The sequence below is a fragment of the Gopherus evgoodei genome, unplaced genomic scaffold (genome assembly GCF_007399415.2).
Source record: "Gopherus evgoodei ecotype Sinaloan lineage unplaced genomic scaffold, rGopEvg1_v1.p scaffold_35_arrow_ctg1, whole genome shotgun sequence".
Lineage (NCBI taxonomy): Eukaryota > Metazoa > Chordata > Testudines > Testudinidae > Gopherus > Gopherus evgoodei.
Genome location: NW_022060027.1, coordinates 5,665,198 through 5,685,606, shown reverse-complemented (window position 1 = coordinate 5,685,606; position 20,409 = coordinate 5,665,198). Strand labels below are relative to the sequence as shown.

The 20,409-nt window shown below is 67.0% G+C and overlaps 2 protein-coding genes across 3 annotated transcripts; one reads left to right on the top strand and one right to left on the bottom strand.

The window, feature by feature from the left end:
- Positions 1-5,583: 5,583 nt before the first annotated feature.
- Positions 5,584-12,095, top strand: CLEC11A (C-type lectin domain containing 11A). Its single transcript, XM_030545101.1, has 4 exons — positions 5,584-5,691; positions 9,351-9,558; positions 10,686-10,877; positions 11,595-12,095. Exons 1-4 carry the CDS (start codon positions 5,584-5,586, stop codon positions 11,993-11,995), a joined length of 909 nt encoding a protein of 302 aa, XP_030400961.1. The 3' UTR covers positions 11,996-12,095.
- Positions 12,096-14,380: 2,285 nt separating this feature from the next.
- LOC115641743 (zinc finger BED domain-containing protein 1-like) lies at positions 14,381-19,907 on the bottom strand. 2 transcript variants are annotated; one of them, XM_030545099.1, is made up of 6 exons: positions 19,810-19,907; positions 19,056-19,111; positions 17,959-18,221; positions 17,760-17,824; positions 16,942-17,099; positions 14,381-16,576 (listed from the first exon to the last, which is right to left on the bottom strand). In XM_030545099.1, the coding sequence occupies exons 2-6, from the start codon at positions 19,102-19,104 to the stop codon at positions 14,652-14,654; spliced, it is 2,460 nt and encodes an 819-aa protein (XP_030400959.1). In that variant the 5' UTR covers positions 19,105-19,111; positions 19,810-19,907; the 3' UTR covers positions 14,381-14,651. The 2 variants fall into 2 exon arrangements, with proteins under 2 accessions (XP_030400959.1, XP_030400960.1); XM_030545100.1 differs by lacking the exon at positions 17,959-18,221.
- Positions 19,908-20,409: the final 502 nt, after the last annotated feature.

The window sequence follows — 20,409 nt, the reverse complement described above, 5'->3', positions numbered from 1 at the left end:
TGAGGGTCGGGGTCTACATATGGGACACACAGGGTCAGGTTGGGCGGAGGGGTCTATATATGGGACACACAGGGCCAGGCTGGGCGGGAGGGGTCTATAATATGGGACACATGCAGTGCCAGGCTGGGGTGGGGTCTATATATGGGACACACTCAGGGTCAGACTGGGGGGGGAGGGGTCTATATATGGGACACACACAGGGCCAGGCTGGGGGGGAGGGGTCTATATATGGGACACATGCAGCGCTAGGCTGGGGGGGAGGGGTCCATATATGGGACACACAGGGCCAGGTTGGGGGTCGGGGTCTATACATAGGACACACACAGGGCCAGGTTGGGGGTCGGGGTCTATACATAGGACACACACAGGGCCAGGCTGGGGGGGAGGGGTCTATATATGGGACACATGCAGCGCTAGGCTGGGGGGGAGGGGTCTATATATGGGACACACAGGGCCAGGTTGGGGGTCGGGGTCTATACATAGGACACACACAGGGCCAGACTGGGGTGGGGTCTATATATGGGACACACAGGCTGGCGGGGGAGGGGCAGCTGGGGGGGCCATACAGGGACACAGGCTGGTGAGTGAGGGGCAGCTGAGAGGGGCCATACAGGGACACACAGGCTGGTGGAGGACAGCTGGGGGGGCTATACAGGGACACACAGGCTGGTGGGGGAGGGCAAGCTGGGGGGGCATACAGGGGACACAGGCTGGTGGGGGAGGTCCAGGCCGTACCAGCTGCCTTTATTCCCCTCAGTTTCCCCCTCCTTGCTCAGTTTCTCCCTTGGCCTCAAGCCACCCCACCCTCCACATGCCTCCTGAGTCTGAAATGAGGCTAAAGGCAGCACCCCCCTTCCCCCCGCCACACACGCCCACAAACAACCAGGGCCCCACGTGCACAGATTTACACCAACACCGCGCCCACCGTCACACTGACACAGGGTTGTCAATCCAAGAGACACACCCAGGCACGAACGCACGTGACACACGCCTGTGCGAAGGCACCAACACTGCCCTGTGGAGACAAGCCCCCACTCTCCCTGCACTGGCACTAAATTCACACCTGCACTGAGATTCTACACCTGTACGTGTGCACAGAGGGACACCCGTGGATACACGCCCAGACACCCCCACAAAGCCAGGTAGCCACGTGTGCTGAGATAACACAGACGCACGGAGCCAATTCATGCACACACCGAGGGATGCACACACGCTGAGATAATGCATGCACACACCCAGAGGGAGCACACACACACAGGTAATGCACGCACACATACCCAGAGATATGCACATGTGTGTGCGCACACAGATAAAGGTGTGTGGGTGGGTGTGCGGGTGTGCATGCACACCCACACACCCAGAAGCACACACACTCAGAGATAATGCACGCACACAGACACACAGATATGCATTTGCATACGCACACATACACAGAGGCATGCACACGTACAGATAATGCATGCACACACTCCCAGAGATGTGCACCCGTTCCCAAAGATAACACATGCACACACACATAAAAATGAACAAAGGCTGCATGCACACAAAGATATACACCCTAGCTGTCCCTCTCTCTCACACACACACTAACAGATGCGTGCACACCCACTCACAGAGATAGCGTGCACACACACAGATAATGCACGCACACACACTCACAGAGATACACACACACAGGCATGCGCACACAAGGATAATGCACATCCACCCACCCACACAGATAACGCACACGCACGCACACACACACAACACACACACACACAGGCTCACATGCCTGCAGCACATGTGCACCCGCTGCTGTTCCCAGACAGCTTCTTGTATGGTTCTCCAGCACCCATTCAGCCCCCCCACCACCACATGGTGCTGCTCCCTCCCCCCCCACCGCCCCCAGAACAGTTTCTGGAGTTGGGGGGTGCGCGATTCTGCTGTGAGCCACAAGCCAGGGGCCAGGAGAAATGGGGGTGGGGGAGACCCCAGGGGAGCCAGGGCAGAGGGACTTGCCCCTTCCCCACCCCGGGTGTGCCCCCAAAGGCAGCCGCTCTCCAGGGTCCCCTTGCTCCCCAAATCTCCCGAAAGTCACCGCCAAGGCAATGCAACCTCCCATCCCCCACACAGGGACCCCGGGCATCCCCTCCCCCACGGGGACCTCCCCTTCCATTCAGCCCCCAGGGATATCAACCAGCCCTTCCCCCTCACACCAGGACCCCCTCGATCCCCCAACCCCTCCCCTCATGGAAATCCCATCCATCCAGCCCCCTACCACTCCCCTATGGGGACCCCAGCCAGCCAGCCTCCTGCCCTTCCTCCCCCAGGGATCCCGGCCAGCCCCACTGCAGTTCCTCCCCACCACATCTCCAGCCCCACATACACCCGAGTGATCCAATCCCCTCCCCCCACGGAAACCCCATTCACTTAGTGCCCCCTAACACAGGAACCCCAGGCCAGCCAACTACATGCCCCTCCCTGTAAGGGACCCCCAGTCCAGGAACCCCACCCCTTTGCCACACAGGGAACCCCTGGGCAGCCAGCCCCCTGCCTCTCCCCACACAGGAACCCCGGCCCCCCTGCCCTTCTCCCTGCAGGGCATCCCTGGCCAGCGAGTTCCCCTGCCCCTCCCCACACAGGGTTCCCGGACGAGATCCCCCTGCCCCTCCCCACAAGGGCACCCCAGCCCCCCTGCCCCTCTCCCTACAGGGCATCCCTGGCCAGCCAGCCCCCCCTGCCCCTCCCCACACAGGAACCCCAGCCAGCCCCCCCATGCCGCCCCACCCCTCACAGGGATCTCGGACCAGCTCCCCCTGCTCCTCCCCACAAGGGCACCCCGGACCCATACCCCTCCCCACACTGGGATCCCTGACCAGCCAGCCCCCACACAGGGACCCCAGCGCCCCGCCCCACAAAAGGAGCACAGCCAGCCCCCCCATCCCTCCCCACCCCACACAGGGATCCCCGACCAGTCAGCCCCCCCGCAGGAATACCGGTCCCCCGTGTGCTGCCTGCCCCTTACCTGCCGATGGCGGGGGGGAGGCTGGGGCGCGCTTAGCACGACTGTCCTGTGGGGGGGACCATGGTGGCGGCCCCCCCCCGTCTCTGCCCCCCCCCGGGCGATGGGAGGGTGTCTCAGCCCCACGCGCGGCGCGGTCCCGTCCCCTTCCCCATCTCCGTCCGCTTGCCCCTGGTCCCGGCTCCCAGGCTGAGAGCTCGCCCGACTCCCCCGCCCCGCCGGCTTGGCTGATGCTGATCTTCCCGCCCCCCCCGGGTACCACCCACCAGGTGCCACCCCGCAGCTGCCGCTGTTCAGGAATGCACGGGTCCGCCCCGCCCCCCTCCATTCATATCCCCGGTACCGCCCCCCGGTGCCATCCACCCGGTACCACTCCCCGGTACCGCCCAGCATCCACCTGGTACCGCCCCCCCGCTGCCGCCCAGCATCCACCCAGTACCGCCCCCTCCCCAGTATCGCCCAGCATGCAGCCGGTACCATCCCCCGGCACCATTCACCCGGCACCATTCCCCCCCGTACCGCCCAGCATCCACCTGGTACCGCCCCCGCGCTGCCGCCCAGCATCCACCCAGTACCGCCCCCTCCCGGTACCGCCCAGCATCCAGCCGGTACCATCCCCCGGCACCATTCACCCGGTACCATTCCACCCCCCGTACCGCCCAGCATCCACCTGGTACCGCCCCCCCGCTGCCGCCCAGCATCCAGCCGGTACCATCCCCCGGCACCATTCACCCGGTACCACCCCCCGGTACCGCCCAGCATCCACCTGGTACCGCCCCCCCGCTGCCGCCCAGCATCCACCCAGTACCGCCCCCTCCCCAGTATCGCCCAGCATCCAGCCGGTACCATCCCCCGGCACCATTCACCCGGTACCATTCCCCCCGGTACCGCCCCCCGCTGCCGCCCAGCATCCAGCCGGTACCATCCCCCGGCACCATTCACCCGGTACCATTCCCCCCGGTACCGCCCCCCGCTGCCGCCCAGCATCCAGCCGGTACCATCCCCCGGCACCATTCACCCGGTACCATTCCCCCCCGTACCGCCCAGCATCCACCTGGTACCGCCCCCCGCTGCCACCCAGCATCCAGCCGGTACCGGCCCCTCCCCGTTACCATCCACTCGGTACCGCCCCCCTATTCCTACCCTCGGTACCGCCCCCCCCCCGGTACCGCCTCCTCCCCAGCTGCCGCTGTTCAGGAATTCCTGGGTCCTCCCCGCTCCCCCCCCCCCCCATCCACCTGGTACCTCCCGCCCCTGGTACCGCCCCCCCCACCCCCGCTGCCGCTGTTCAGGAATGCCCGGGTCCGCTCCGCTTCCCCACCTCCATTCATAGCCAGCTCCGCGCCCCCCCCTCCACTCCGTTACCACCCACAATCCACCCGATTCCAGCCCCCCCCCCCCGCCGCCCCGCCTGGTGCTGTTCAGGAATGGATCCGCCCTGATCCATTCACAGCCCCCCCATCACCTGGCCCAGCCCCACTCCCCCCCCCACACACACACAGCATCACTGCTATTCAGGAATGCATGGGGGGCACCCCACTCCCCGCAGCACTATTCACAGCGAACCCCCCTCCCTGTACCATCCAACCTCCTACACACACACCTTGGTACTACCCCCCCAGCCTGCTGTCCCCTGCTCAGGGACACACAGGGCCACTGCGCTCCCACCCCCTACATTCATGTCCAGCACTCCCCACCCCATGCCCCCCCCCACTGTTGTTCAGGGACCCATGGAGCCACCCCACTCCCCCACTCCATTCACGGCTGGAACATCCTCCCCCCTCACCTCCCCATGCTGTCCACACCTGTGACATGCATGGGACACACAAATACACATGGATACAGGACAGTTGCTGTGACATGCATGGGACACGTGACTACACATGGACATAGGCATTTGCTGGGACATGCTTGGGACACATAAACACAGACATGGGGAATGCCCTGGGACATGCCTGGGACATGCAAACACAGACATGGGCCATGCCCTGGGACATGCAAATACACACACAGATACAGGCACTCGCTGGGACATGCCTGGAACACAGAAATACACACCAATACAGGGCACTCACTGGGGCATGCCTGCGACACGCAAACACAGACACGGGGCATGCCCTGGGACATGCATGGGACACACGGATACATGTGGACACAGGACAGCAGCTCTGACACACCACGACACATGAGAGAGGCCGCACTGCCATGGAAATACACATGCCATAAGACGCCCATGGGCTGTGGAAATCCACCCACGGACACAGGCTGATGCTTTGACATTCATCGGACATGCCACCACAGCCCCAGCTGTGGGGCCCAGGCTCCCAGGGGTATGGGATGGGCAAAGACACACATACCCACTGTACAGCAGGGAGGGGCTGGGGTTACACACACACACACACACACACACACACACACACACACACAAAACCAGCCTGGCAACCTCAGCCCCACACATCTGGTTTGGATCAGCTGGCTCTTGGCTGGGATCCCAGCCCCTCCAGCCCTCCCGCCAGCCCCAGCGGCGCCGCCCGGGCAGGCGGGACCAGTGTGTCTGGGACGGGGGGAACGGAGCGGGCATGGCCGCGGGGTGCGGGGTGCTGCTGCTGCTGCTGGGGTCACTGCTGGGGACCGGCCGGAGCCGGGAGCTCAGCTCGGAGGAGGAGAGACAGGCCCTGATGCTGAAGGTGAGGGGGGGAAGGCCGTGCCGGGGGATGGTCAGCGTGTTCCTAGTCCCACAGAGTCCCTTCCCTCTCACCCCCATCCCGATGTCCCAGCCCCTCCTTGGGGGCTCGCTCCTACACCCCCACATCTCGAGGTCCCATCCTCTCCCATCACTCGGCCTCAGGTCCCCATTCTCACAACCGCTGGTTCCGGGTCCCCCTGCTCACCCCCCCCAAGGTTCCCCAACCCTCATTGGGGTCCCCCCTCTCCCCGGGTTCCCACCCCCTTCCTGGGACAGCGCCTCAGAGCTGCACGCAGCTGCCTTATGTAAGAGCCTCACCCGGCCCAACATCATACATGCGCTTCACAGAGCCTGTGGAGCTGGACACCACCCGGCACTCGGGGGAGAGCCTCAGACACCAAGGTCACAGAGCTGGGAACAGAACCCAGGAGTCCTGGGCCCCAGCTCCAACCCACTAGACCCCATTCCCCTCCCAGAGCTGGGGAGAGAACCCAGGAGTCCTGGCTCCCAGCCCCCCTGCTCTAACCACTACACCTCACTCCCCTCCCAGAGCCGGGGAGAGAACCCAGGAGTCCTGGCTCCCAGCCCCCCTGCTCTAACCACTACACCTCACTCCCCTCCCAGAGCCGGGGAGAGAACCCAGGAGTCCTGGCTCCCAGCCCCCCTGCTCTAACCACTACACCTCACTCCCCTCCCAGAGCCGGGGAGAGAACCCAGGAGTCCTGGCTCCCAGCCTCACTCCTTCTTCCACACTAATCCACTGACTCTTAGGGGGAGACAGGAAGTCCCACATATCAATTCGCAGATACCACCACAAAAGGCGCATATCCCCCCCCCCCCCAACACACACACACAACACATTCTGTGGAGCAGCCCTGGGGCAGGCCAAGGAGGAGGGATGGAGGGTGGGGTCTGGCTGATGGGAAGCTGGACAGAGGGGTAGAGGGGAGCCTGGCAGGGGATGAGGGAGCGGAGCAGGAGGAAGGATGGGGGCAGGGAGGCTGGCAGGGCACAGGGTAACGGGGCAGGAGGAAGGATGGGGTGGGGGAGGCTGGCAGGGCACAGGGGAGTGGGGCAAGAGGAAGGATGGGGTGGGGGGAGGCTGGCAGGGCACAGGGGAGTGGGGCAGGAGGAAGGAAGGGGTGGGGGAGGCTGGTAGGGCACAGGGGAGTGGGGCAGGAGGAAGGATGGGGGCAGGGAGGCTGGCAGGGCACAGGGGAGCGGGGCAGGAGGAAGGATGGGGGCAGGGAGGCTGGCAGGGCACAGGGTAGCGGGGCAGGAGGAAGGATGGGGTGGGGGGAGGCTGGTAGGGCACAGGGTAGCGGGGCAGGAGGAAGGATGGGGCAGGGAGGCTGGCAGGGCACAGGGGAGCGGGGCAGGAGGAAGGAAGGGGTGCGGGGAGGCTGGTAGGGCACAGGGGAGTGGGGCAGGAGGAAGGAAGGGGTGGGGGAGGCTGGTAGGGCACAGGGGAGTGGGGCAGGAGGAAGGATGGGGCAGTGAGGCTGGCAGGGCACAGGAGAGCGGGGCAGGGGAAGGATGGGGGCAGGGAGGCTGCCAGGGCACAGGGGAGCGGGGCAGGAGGAAGGATGGGGGCAGGGAGGCTGGCAGGGCACAGGGGAGCGGGGCAGGAGGAAGGATGGGGGCAGTGAGGCTGGCAGGGCACAGGAGAGCGGGGCAGGGGAAGGATGGGGGCAGGGAGGCTGCCAGGGCACAGGGGAGCGGGACAGGAGGAAGGATGGGGGCAGGGAGGCTGGCAGGGCACAGGGGAGTGGGGCAGGAGGAAGGATGGGGCAGTGAGGCTGGCAGGACACAGGGGAGTGGGGCAGGGGAAGGATGGGGGCAGGGAGGCTGCCAGGGCACAGGGGAGCGGGGCAGGAGGAAGGATGGGGGCAGGGAGGCTGGCAGGGCACAGGGGAGCAGGGCAGGAGGAAGGATGGGGGCAGTGAGGCTGGCAGGGCACAGGGGAGCGGGGCAGGAGGAAGGATGGGGCAGGGAGGCTGGCAGGGCACAGGGGAGTGGGGCAGGAGGAAGGATGGGGTGGGGGAGGCTGGCAGGGCACAGGGGAGTGGGGCAGGAGGAAGGAAGGGGTGGGGGAGGCTGGTAGGGCACAGGGGAGTGGGGCAGGAGGAAGGATGGGGGCAGGGAGGCTGGCAGGGCACAGGGGAGTGGGGCAGGAGGAAGGATGGGGGCAGGGAGGCTGGCAGGACACAGGGGAGCGGGGCAGGAGGAAGGATGGGGGCAGGGAGGCTGGCAGGGCACAGGGTAGCGGGGCAGGAGGAAGGATGGGGGCAGGGAGGCTGGCAGGACACAGGGGAGCGGGGCAGGAGGAAGGATGGGGGCAGGGAGGCTGGCAGGGCACAGGGGAGTGGGGCAGGAGGAAGGATGGGGGCAGGGAGGCTGGCAGGGCACAGGGGAGTGGGGCAGGAGGAAGGATGGGGGCAGGGAGGCTGGCAGGGCACAGGGGAGCGGGGCAGGAGGAAGGATGGGGTCGGGGGAGGCTGGCAGGGCACAGGGGAGTGGGGCAGGAGGAAGGATGGGGGCAGTGAGGCTGGCAGGGCACAGGGGAGCGGGGCAGGAGGAAGGATGGGGTCGGGGGAGGCTGGCAGGGCACAGGGGAGTGGGGCAGGAGGAAGGATGGGGGCAGGGAGGCTGGCAGGGCACAGGGGAGTGGGGCAGGAGGAAGGATGGGGGCAGGGAGGCTGGCAGGACACAGGGGAGCGGGGCAGGAGGAAGGATGGGGGCAGGGAGGCTGGCAGGGCACAGGAGAGCGGGGCAGGGGAAGGATGGGGGCAGGGAGGCTGCCAGGGCACAGGGGAGCGGGGCAGGAGGAAGGATGGGGGCAGGGAGGCTGGCAGGGCACAGGGGAGCGGGGCAGGAGGAAGGATGGGGGCAGTGAGGCTGGCAGGGCACAGGGGAGTGGGGCAGGAGGAAGGATGGGGTGGGGGGAGGCTGGCAGGGCACAGGGGAGCGGGGCAGGAGGAAGGATGGGGGCAGAGAGGCTGGCAGGGCACAGGGGAGTGGGGCAGGAGGAAGGATGGGGGCAGGGAGGCTGGCAGGGCACAGGGGAGTGGGGCAGGAGGAAGGATGGGGGCAGGGAGGCTGGCAGGGCACAGGGGAGTGGGGCAGGAGGAAGGATGGGGTGGGGGGAGGCTGGCAGGGCACAGGGGAGTGGGGCAGGAGGAAGGATGGGGGCAGGGAGGCTGGCAGGGCACAGGGGAGTGGGGCAGGAGGAAGGATGGGGGCAGAGAGGCTGGCAGGGCACAGGGGAGTGGGGCAGGAGGAAGGATGGGGGCAGGGAGGCTGGCAGGGCACAGGGGAGTGGGGCAGGAGGAAGGATGGGGCAGAGAGGCTGGCAGGGCACAGGGTAGCGGGGCAGGAGGAAGGATGGGGGCAGGGAGGCTGGCAGGGCACAGGGGAGTGGGGCAGGAGGAAGGATGGGGCAGTGAGGCTGGCAGGGCACAGGGTAGCGGGGCAGGAGGAAGGATGGGGGCAGAGAGGCTGGCAGGGCACAGGGTAGCGGGGCAGGAGGAAGGATGGGGGCAGGGAGGCTGGCAGGGCACAGGGGAGTGGGGCAGGAGGAAGGATGGGGTTCTGGGCTGGCAGGAGGGCTGGGGGCAAACCCCAGGGCAGGAGGGTCACTCTCCCCCTCTCTCCCCACAGCACCTGCAGGAAGTGCTGCAGCTGCCAGAGGAGGAGGGCGAGGGGCCCCCCGAGATGACGCTGACGGAGCTGGCCCCCGAGGGGGGCGAGGGAGAGGAGGAGGGGGAAGATGGGGAGGGGGCACCCGTCGAGGGGGATGTTCAGCCCACCCAGCCAGCCCCGAGCACAGCTGCCCCTCAGCCCGAGGAGGACGGATTCTCTTACGTGTGTGAGTATGGGGGGCCCTGCCCCCCACAGCCAAGCCTGGCCCAGGCCTGGCACACTGCCCCCCACAGCCCCAGCTTGGGGCTTCCCAGGTCCCATGTGTGGGTCGGAGTTCAGGAGGAGAAGGGGAAGGATCAGTCTGTGGGGGAGGGGGGCAGGGATGTCGGGGGGCTCTGGGAGAGGGGCTGCATGGCTGATGCTCTGTGGGGGATGGGGTCGGGGATGTCAGGGGTAGGGGAAGGGGCTGCATGTCTGTGAAGGTCAGGGGGCTCCGGGGGAGGGGCTGTGTGGCTCTGGGGGATGGGGAGCTCCAGGGGAGGGGCTGCGTGGCTCTGGGGGATGGGGGGCTCCGAGGGAGTGGCTGCGTGGCTGTTGAGGTCGGGGGGCTCCGGGGGAGGGGCTGCGTGGCTGTTGAGGTCGGGGGGCTCCGGGGGAGGGGCTGCGTGGCTGTGGAGGTCGGGGGCTCTGGGGGAGGGGCTGCGTGGCTGTGGAGGTCGGGGGGCTCCGGGGGAGGGGCTGCGTGGCTGTGGAGGTCGGGGGGCTCCGGGGGAGGGGCTGCGTGGCTGTGGGGGATGGGGGGCTCCGGGGGAGGCGCTGCGTGGCTGTGGGGGATGGGGGGCTCCGGGGGAGGGGCTGCGTGGCTGTGGAGATCGGGGGGCTCCGGGGGAGGGGCTGCGTGGCTGTAGAGATCGGGGGGCTCCGGGGGAGGGGCTGTGTGGCTGTGGGGGATGGGGGGCTCCAGGGGAGGGGCTGCGTGGCTGTGGAGGTCGGGGGGCTCCGGGGGAGGGGCTGCGTGGCTGTGGGGGATGGGGGGCTCCGGGGGAGGGGCTGCGTGGCTGTGGGGGATGGGGGGCTCCGGGGGAGTGGCTGCGTGGCTGTGGGGGATGGGGGGCTCCGGGGGAGGGGCTGCGTGGCTGTGGAGATCGGGGGGCTCCGGGGGAGGGGCTGCGTGGCTGTGGAGATCGGGGGGCTCCGGGGGAGGGTCTGTGTGGCTCTGGGGGATGGGGGGCTCCGGGGAGGGGCTGCGTGGCTGTGGAGATCGGGGGGCTCCGGGGGAGGGTCTGTGTGGCTCTGGGGGATGGGGGGCTCCGGGGAGGGGCTGCGTGGCTGACGCTGTGCCCCCCCCGGCAGTCTCGCGGCTGGACAGCCTGGACGCGGCCGTGCACCGGCTCAACGTGCAGTTCTACACCATGGACCTGCGCCTGGCCCAGTTCTCGCAGGGCCTGGCCGAGCTGCGCGGGCGCCTGGCCGAGGCCCAGGAGGGGCTGAGCGTCGTCAGCCAGACCAGCACCCGCAACCAGCAGGACATCGGCAAGATCGACGGTGAGCGCGGGGTGGGGCAGAGGGCAAAGGTCAGAGGAGTGGCCCCACCCATGGGGTCAGAGGGCAAAGGTCAGAGGTGGGTCAAAGGGGAAAGGCCAGCCAGATAGCCACGTCCCGGGGTCAAGAGGCAACAGTCAGGGGGTGGCCCCACTCCAGATCAGAGGGGAAAGGTCAGAGGTGCCCCCCCAAGTCAGAGGGGAAAGTTCAGAGGAACAGTCACATTCCAGGGGTCAGAGGGGAAAGGTCAGCGGGACAGTCACATTCTAGGTGGCAAAGGGCAGAGGAGTGGCCCCATACCAGGTCAGAGGGCAAAGGGTAGAGGGCATAGCCTCTCTCTGGGTCAAAGGGGAAAGGTCAATGGGGACTGGGTCAGGGGTCAGCAGAGAGGGGGACCCAGCTGCGGACCAAAAAGGTGTCAAATGGGACAGCAGCCCACCCTGGGTCAGAGGGCAAAGGTCAGTGGGGTGAGCCTGCCCCTATGTTACATGGATCAGAACCTGGGTCAAAGGGCAAAGGGCAGTGGGTCAAGCTGCAAAGGTCGCCCTCTCAGCCCCCACCCCATGGGGGGAGAGAGGGGTGAGGTTGGGGGGGAGGGCAGAAGAGACACTCACCTGTGGGTTGCAGTCCAGGGGGGGAAGAGGAAGGTCAGGGGTCAGAGGTCACACTTTGCAGAGCTGGGGGGCAATCAGAGGTCACAGACCCCCCCCCCCATTGCAGGCTGCCTGCGGGGCCGGAGGCTCCATGCCAAATGCTTCCTGATCGTGAAGCAGTTTGAGGGCTACGACGGGGCGCAGGAGCTGTGCCGGCTGCGGGGCGGGAACCTGGCCATGCCGGCCGACGCCGCCGAACTGGCCGCCCTGCGCCGCTACCTGCACGAGGCCTTCCAGCCCTTCAACTGGCCGGCCTGGGTGGGCATCCACGACCGGCGGGCCGAGGGCCTGTGGCTGTACGAGAGCGGCCAGCGCGTCTCCTTCTTCGACTGGTACCAGGACCACCTGGTGAGCCAGCCCAACGGGGGCGCCCGGGAGAACTGCGTCTCCCTCTCCTCCGACGACGGCAAGTGGTGGGACAACGACTGCGCCCGGCGCATGTACTACGTCTGCGAGTACCGGCTCTAGGGGAGGGGGTGCGGACGGGACTGGCCCCTGGTACCCTGCGCCCAGACACCCAGCACCCCCCCACACCCCGGGACCCTGCCTCCCCCAGCCCGGAGACCCAGCAACAGCCCCCAGGACCCTGTGCCCAGAGACCCAGCACCTGCCCCCTAGGAACCCAGCACCTGCTCCCCCCACAGCCCAGAGACCCAGCACCTGCCCCCCCCGAGACCCTGCCCCCCCCAGCCCAGAAATCCAGCACCTGCCTCCCCCAGGAACCCCATATCCCCCAGCCCGGAGACCCAGCACCTGCTCCCTAGGAACCCAGCATCCTCCCCTCCAGGGACTCTGCACCCAGAGACCCAGCACCCCTCAGCCCAGAGACTCAGTTTCCGTCTCCCCTGAGAAAATCAGTTCCCGAACCCCCATCACCCACGCATCTGCTCCTGATAGGTGCAGTCATTGTCCTATCTGTGAGTACCAGCTCTGGGGGACCATCACCCCCATCCCAGAGACCCAAACCCCCATGCCCCGACACCTGACAATGTATTACCACATGTATTTGCTCAAGGGGAAACTACTCCCACCCCCAAGAACCACCGCTGGGGAGCCCCCCGTCCCCAAAAAACAGCTTTCATGGAGGAGGCAGCTGGCTGCCTGCTGCAGCAAGGAAAGGGTTAATCTCTCTCCCCCACTGCCCCGCACCCAAGTCACAGGCTGCCAGGCCCAACCCCAGGTCTGATGACCCATCACCCAGGTGCTAGGAGGTCAAAGGTCATCACTGGGGGGGCAGACCACATGCTCCGGTCCCCATGTCTGGCTCATGCAAATCCCTGGCCCCAGACACACACACTGGGACAGTCCTCCCCCCCCGGCCCTTTCACAGCCCCTTGGGCTCATCCTGCTTTGATCTCAGCTCCCCCCAAAACAGTGCCCCCCAGGCCTGTTCTCCCCCACGAGTACCCCGCAGGGCAGCCCCCTCCCCCAGTTATACTTGCAGGCGTCGCTGGTAAAATAGAAACTCTTTTATTCGTTTTTAGTTTAGTTTTTTTGGTTTCTTTTCCTGCCATGGGCAGCCCAGGTCTGTGGCTGGCTGGCGGGGGTGAGGGAAGGCGCCACAGGCTCCCCACCCACCCGCAGGCCGGGCCTGGGCCAGGTTTAGACTCATGGGAACGTTTCTGCTTGGACTTCAAAACTCTGGGTGCACAATCTCAGCATTCAGCTGCACATGCGGGGTGGGGCTGAAGCAAGAGGGTCAGGGGGGGTGAAAGGGACTGGGTGGGACAGAGAACTGGACGGAGGGAGGGCTGGGGGGTCACAGGGGCAGGAATGGGGCAACCAGGGGGCAGTGCAGGGCTGCGGGATCACAGAGGATGGGGTTTGGGAGCTCGGGGGGGGGCTCCATTCTTTGGTTTGCAATTATTAGCTGCATCCTGGTGCTGCTGCTGCAGGGGGAGGGGGTGCATGGGGAGTCCCCCATTGAGCCTGGGGGCAGGAGGATGCTAGTGAGGGGGGCACGACAGTCAGTCATCACAGTGCAGGCGTGGGGGGGGGGTGTATCAAACATCCCCGCCAGCATAGATGGCTCCTAAGGAAAGTGGGGGGTACCTTTGGCTCTGTCCTTGTGCTGTGACCCTCCCTCCAGGCACCCATGGACTATTCCTCCCTCCCCCTCCCCCAGCTTACATGGACTATTCCTCTCTGCCACCCGCCCTCCCCCCATGGTGTATCCCCCCTCCCTCAACACACATGGCATATTCCTCTCTCACCCCCGCTCCCATCTTACATGGACTATTCCTCTCATACACCTCCCCCCTTACACACATGGATTATTCCTCTCAGGCACACACACACCCGGCACATGGACTATTCCTCCCTCTCTCCCCCCTCCCAGCACAAATGGACTATTCCTCTCTAACCCAGAAACCAACCCACCCTCCCCACCATACATGGACTATTCCTCTCTCGCCCACCTCTCATTGCCTATGGGCCCCTCTCTCACTGCCCCCCAGCTAAAGAACTTGGACGATTCCTCCTTCGCCCCCCCCCAGCACTGGTGGACCATCCCCTCCCCCCCGTAGGGGGGCTGGCTGTTTGCCACCAGGATGGTGGGCCCATGGGGCAGCCCCCCCAGGAGGCTTGGAAGTGCTGGGTATGATGTGTTTGGTGCCAGGCGGTGAACATGGAGGGGGGAGGCAGCAGGGGCTCCCACAAGTCCCCCCTCCCAGGGCAGGAGACAGACCCGTAGTCCCTTCCCCCCCAGGCAGGAGGTACAGCCTGGGATCCCCCCCCAGGGAAGGAGGTACAGCCTGGGATCCCCCCCCAGGGAAGGAGGTACAGCCTGGGATCCCCTACCCCCCCAGTCAGGAGGTACAGCCTGGGATCCCCTACCCCCCCCGGGCAGGAGGTACAGCCTGGGATCCCCTACCCCGCAACCCCCCAGGCAGGAGGTACACCCCAGGTTCCCCCCCCAGGGAAGGAGGTACAGCCTGAGATCCCTTACTCCACCCTAAGAGATACAGCCTGGGATCCCCCCCCAAAGGCTGGAGGTACAGCCTGGGGTCTCCTACCTCCCCCCCAGGCAGAAGGTACAGCTCAGGGTCTCCCCCAGAGCAGGAGGTACAGCCTTGGGTCCCCCCCCCCCAGGGCAGCCGGTCCAGCCGGGCTCCCCTGCCCCAGCTCAGAGCACAGCCCGGTTGCCATGCAGGAAGAGCAGCATGTCGACGTGCTCCGGCGCCAGGGCCGCCCGCTTCCTGTAGACGGCCTGGCCGGCCTCCCCGAAGAGCCAGGCGGTGGGGGCAGCTGTGGCGGGCACGCACAGCAGCTGGCGGGCCGCCCGGGCCAGCAGCGGGTACTGGGCATGATGCGTCTTCCACCACTGCAGGGGCTCCTGGCCCAGGGAGGAGGCCCCGGCCGTCTGGAAGCTGGCGCACTCCTGCTCTGCCCGCTGCTGCACCGAGGCCACCCCGGCGCCGCCCCGCACGCTGCACAGGTCTCCCAGCAGGTACTCGATGGCCGAGTCCTGCCGGGGCTGCTTGGGGGGCGGCGGGGAGGGGCTGGCGCCGGGCACCTCGGCCAGGCGGGCAGCCTCCAGCGCCAGCAGCCGCAGGGTCTCCACGCGGTCAGGCGGGCTCAGGAAGTCCAGGCTGCGGAAGCGGGGGTCCAGAGCGCAGGCCAGGTTGAGGGCGCGCTCCACCTCGGGCTCGGCGTAGCGCCGGCTCAGCTCCCGGTGGGCCGCCCCCTTGGCCGCCCGCGCCAGCTCTGAGTCCCACTCGCCTGGCGCCAGGTGCTTGTACAGCAGGGAAGTGAGGACGGGTTTGACCAGCGAGAGCCCCGCGAAGGGATCCTTTGTGAAGGTGGAGGCGGCCACCGCCAGGGGCTTGAGGACGTCGGCTGCGTCCTGGAGAGCGGCCCAGTCCTGGGGGCGCAGGGCTGGCTCCTCCTGGGGCCCCAGCCCGCCCAGCGCCTCAGCCTGCTCCAGCAGCCCGTGCAGCAGCCCGTGGGCGCTCTGCCACTGGGCCCCGTCCCGCAGGAAACGCTTGAGCTGAGCCCGGAGGAGGGGCTCCTCGGCGCGGCCTGGCACGGCCAGCGCCCACACTGCCAGGCGCCGGCACCGCTCCAGGGCGCTCCGGATAGGCGGCAGGGCCAGCACGGCCTCCGTGGCACCCCCCAGGGCCTGCCCCACACAGGGCAGGGCCTGCCAGCCCAGGGCCGCGGCCGCCTGCCGGGCAGCGGGTCCGTGGGGCCCCACGGCGTAGGTCCCGCTCTCCCTCACCCCCCACTCCTCCGCTGCCCAGCCCAGCGCCTCCGCCAGGCTCTCGGGGGTCGGCTCCTCCGGCACGGGACGGCTGCCCAGCACCCGCGCACAGGCCTCAAAGGTGTCGTCCACATAGTGCAGGGTGAGGGTGAGGTAGGAGAGGCTGGGGCTGTGGGGCCAGAGGTCCAGGCTGAGGGCGCAGTGGGGCAGCCCCCGTGCCAGCGCCATCACCTTGGCCTGGCCCTGCAGGTGGCGCTCCCGCAGCAGGGTGTGGGCCAGGAAGGCAGCGGCTGGCGGCTTGTAGCCGGGGTCCAGGGCGTTCAGCATCTGCCCAAAGCCCTCCCCTTCCACCACCTCCAGCGGCATCAGATCCCAGACCAGGAAGTCGGCCACGGCCCGGGTGGTCCTGGCCAGGGGGGCAGCAGGGGGCAGCGCCCCCTTGGGCGGGTCCGGCGCCCCCACCAGCTGGTTGTACTCCTGCCGGTGCTTGTAGATGAGGTGCTGGCGCAGGTTGGTGGTGTTGCCACTGTAGGAGAGCCGCACCCCGCAGAGCTTGCAGATGATCTTGGTTTTATCCAGGATGCGCCCATAGGCGTCCCCCTGGAAGCCAAAGAAAGTCCAGTAGCGGCTCTGGGCCCGGCCCAGCCCCACCAGGTTCTGGGTGCCCTCCAGCAGCGGGAAAGCCGGGGCCGGGGGGCCAGCCTTGCGCAAGTGCCCCCCGGGAGAGGCCAGGTCGCCACAGAGGTAGGGGGTGGCGGTGGGCGCCGGCTCGGGGGGCTTGGCCTGCAGGTCCTGGAACATCTTCAGCAGCAGCTCCTTCTCCCCAAACTCATACTTGAAATGCGCCCCTGGGGGGAGGTGGAGAGTTAGACTGGGGGCAGGGCAGGCTGTGTGTGACCCCGCCCCCATGGAGATGAAGCCCCGCCCCCTCTGTCATCAGGGGGTGCAATATGGGGTGGGCTGTGTAACTCTGCCCCACAGAGATGCAGCCCCATCCCCTCTGGCCTCAGGGGATGGGACATGAGGGCTGTGTGACCCCGCCCCCAAGGAAACAGCCCCACCCTCTCTGTCCTCAGGGGTGGGGTTCCAGGGAGGCTGCATCACCCCAGAGGGCTATGTGGGGGGGAGGGGGCTCTGTCTCCAAGGGATTGGGATGGGGGGAGAAGGCAGCCAGCAGGTGCCCCCACCCGCCCTGAGAACACCCCCCTCTTACCCAGCTGGAGCCCCAGGGTGCGGGCGTACTCCTCCCCGATCCAGACGAGCAGCTCGGCGCCGGCACCGATGGCCTGGCAGGCCCGGTAGTAGATGCGCCCGCGGTACTGGAACACCGTCAGGTTGTGCTCCTCCTCCGTGGAGGCGCAGGCCACGTATCTGGGGGGGGGGGGTGGGGGGGAGTCAAGGTCCCCCCCACCCGGTAGGAGGAGGGGGGGATCACAAGGCTGCCCCCGTAAGGGACTCCCCCACTCCAGAGCAGGGACCCTGGGCAGAGGGGGCTAATGGGGAGGACCCCCTGGGCAGTGGGGGGGTAATGGGGGAACCCCCAGCCCACAGCAGGGACCCCCTGGGCAGAAGGGGGGCAATGGGGGGAACCCCCAGCCCAGAGCAGGGACCCCCTGGGCAGATGGAGGCAATGGGGAGAACCCCTAGCCCAGAGCAGGGACACCTGGGCAGTGAGGGATAATGGGGGACCCCCAACCCAGAGCAGGGACCCCTGGACAGTAGGGGGGGGTAATGGGTAACCCCCAAACCAGAGCAGGGACACCTGGACAGTAGGGGGGGTAATGGGTAACCCCCAAACCAGAGCAGGGACACCTGGGCAGTGAGGGGTAATGGGGAACCCCCAACCCAGAGCAGGGACCCCTGGGCAGTGGGGGATAATGGGGAACCCCCAACCCAGACCCCTGGGCAGTAGGGGGGGGTAATGGGTAACCCCCAAACCAGAGCAGGGACCCCTGGACACCCCAGCAGGGCAGGAAATGGGGTGTCATGCAGGAGCCAATGGAGTGGGGAGGGGGTCCCTCCAGCCCTCACCTCATCCAACTGGACTTGGAGTCATCAGAGGCATCAATGTAGAAATAGGAGCCGTTTTCCCGTACCTGGGGGGGCAGAGGGAGGGGGTCAGTGCCCAGAGAGACCAACCCCCCCAGCACCCCAAGGGAGACCCCTGCTTCCCTGAGGGATCACCCCTCCCCATGGAGGACGGGCTGGGGGGGCCGCGGGAGGCACTTACCGCCCAGGAGAAGAGGGTGCACTCCCCGTGCTCCAGCACCACCTCCCCCTGGTAGGGGCCGAAGATGCAGCCGCGGGGCAGGGCAGGCAGGGCGCTCCACACGCCCAGCCCGCCCTGGGGCCGCTCCTTCACCAGCAGCCCTTGGGGCAGGGAGAGCAGGGCCCGCGAGGGCGCCCGGGCTGGCACGGGCGAGTCGGCGATGAAGGTGGGCACCCCATGCTGGGGGCAGGTGTCCCGGAAGTACAGCCGGCAATCCTCGCAGACTGGGGGGCGGGGAGAGAGAGTGAGAGGGGGCCCCAAAACCCTGCACCCTGATCCCCAGAGACTATGGGGAAAGGGGACCCCAAAACCCTGCACCCTGTTCCCCAGAGAGTGCAGGGAAAGGAGACCCCAAAACCCTGCACGCTGATCCCCAGAGACTGCGGGGAAAGGGGGCCCAAAAACCCTGCACCCAAACACCCCCTGCATCCTGATCCCCAGAGACTGTGGGGAAAGGGGACCCCAAAACCCTGCACCCAAACACCCTCTACACCCTGATCCCCGGAGACTGAGGGGAAAGAGGATCCCAAAACCCTGAACCCAAACACCCTCTGCACCCTGATCCCCAGAGACTGCGGGGAAAGGGGACCCCAAAACCCTGCACCCAAACACTCCCTGCACCCTGATTCCCAGAGACTGCGGGGAAAGGGGGCCCCAAAACCCTGCACCCAAACACCCCCTGAACCTGATTCCCAGTGACTGCGGGGAAAGGGGACCCCAAAACCCTGCACCCAAACACCCCTGCACTCTGATTCCCAGAGACTGCGGGGAAAGGGGGCCCCAAACCCTGCACCCAAACACCACCTGCACCCTGATCCCCGGAGATTGCAGGGAAAGGGGGCCCCAAAATCCTGCACCCTGATCCCCAGAGACTGTGGGGAAAGGGGGCCTCAAAACCCTGCACCCAAACACCCCCTACACCCTGATCCCCAGAGACTGCAGGGAAAGGGGACCCCAAAACCGTGCACCCAAACAGCCCCTGCATCCTCATCCCTGGAGACTGGGGGAGGAGAGAGGGGACATGGAGGGGTCTCAGAGGGGTTGGGGGTCACACTCACAGAGCAGCTCATCCTCCAGCTGGGCACACGCATCCTCCGACACCTGCATCACGGTCCTGGGGGGGGGGGCAGAGATTGGCAGTGTGAGGATGGGGCAGAGGCCGGCAGGCCCCGAAACTGCCCTCCCCCAAAAGACTGGCCACCCCTCACCTTTGCCCCCACAGTAACTGCCCTTAGGGAATAACTCAGTATGGGGGGATTTCCCCCCATACCAGCCCCTCCCCCCACTAGATTAGCCCCTCCCACTCAATGCCAGCCCTGTCCCCCACTGGTTTAGCCCCTCCCCCTTCCAGCCCCCCCAACACTGGCTTAGCCCCGCCTCCTTGATACCACCCCACTGTTTTAGCCCTACCCCTTGATAACGGCCCCGACTGACTTAGCCCCGCCCCTTGACACCAGCCCCGCCCCTTGACACCACCCCACTGTCTTAGCCCCTCCCCCGTGATTCCAGCCCCGCCCCTTGACACCACCCCACTGTCTTAGCCCCTCCCCGTGATTCCAGCCCCGCCCCTTGACACCACCCCACTGACTTAGCCCCGCCCCCGACAACAGCCATTGACTTAGCCCCGCCCCCTTGACACCACCCCAGACGTAGCCCCGCCCCTTTGACACCACCCCCTCTGACTTAGCCCCGCCCCCTTGACACCAACCCTATTGACTTAGCCCCGCCCCCCATGGGTGATGCCCCCCCCCGCCTCCCCCAGGTCTCCCGCCCCCGCGAACGCCCCCGGCGCGAGGCCGGCCCCGCCCCCACCTGCTCGGCGCTCGGGCGGCACCGCGACGGGAGACTCCTGCCCCGGCCAGGCCGCCTCAGCCGCCCATATCGATCGGGAACGTGGGTCCCCGCTGACACCCCGGGCCAGCCAATCAGCGCGCTCCCTGCCTCTCTCCGCAAAGCCAATCAGCGGCCGACGGCGGCTCCGCCCGCCAATGGGAACGCGCTCCTAGGAAGGGGCGAGGCGCTGTGACGAACCGCCAGCCAATGGGACCGCGGGATTGCGTAGGGGCGGGCCGAAATCCTCCCAGCGGCCAATGAGAGCGCAGAGTGGAGCGAGGAGGTGAGGAGTCCGGCAGGAAGGCGGGGCTCCAAACGGCGCAAACGGACAGCGCCAACAGCCAATGGGAGCGCAGGAAAGGAGACAGACAGCACCAACCCCCACTTAGGGAGCTGGAAAATAGAAAGAGGGTGGGACCTCGCTTTGTCCATAGTTAAAAGGTGGGAGGGGGGTATGACCCCAATCGAACCCGGGCGTCCGAGTTCCCCCTCCCCTCTCCAAAGCTGGTGACAGAACGCAGGTGTCGCCCCCAGGTGTTCAGGCTCCCCCACCCCCTCCAGAACTGGGGACGGAACCCA

Bases quoted from the DNA above. Each gene is read 5' to 3' on its own strand.
- CLEC11A (XM_030545101.1), top strand. From the start codon at position 5,584: ATGGCCGCGGGGTGCGGGGTGCTGCTGCTGCTGCTGGGGTCACTGCTG. The intron at 9,559-10,685 runs GTGAGTATGGGG...CCCCCCCGGCAG, and splicing joins GGACGGATTCTCTTACGTGT to TCTCGCGGCTGGACAGCCTG. The intron at 10,878-11,594 runs GTGAGCGCGGGG...CCCCCATTGCAG, and splicing joins GGACATCGGCAAGATCGACG to GCTGCCTGCGGGGCCGGAGG.
- LOC115641743 (XM_030545099.1), bottom strand. From the start codon at position 19,104: ATGCAGGTGTCGGAGGATGCGTGTGCCCAGCTGGAGGATGAGCTGCTC. The intron at 18,222-19,055 runs GTGAGTGTGACC...CCCGCCCCCCAG, and splicing joins GCTGGAGGATGAGCTGCTCT to TCTGCGAGGATTGCCGGCTG. The intron at 17,100-17,759 runs GTGAGGGCTGGA...CCCCCCCCCCAG, and splicing joins TCCAAGTCCAGTTGGATGAG to ATACGTGGCCTGCGCCTCCA.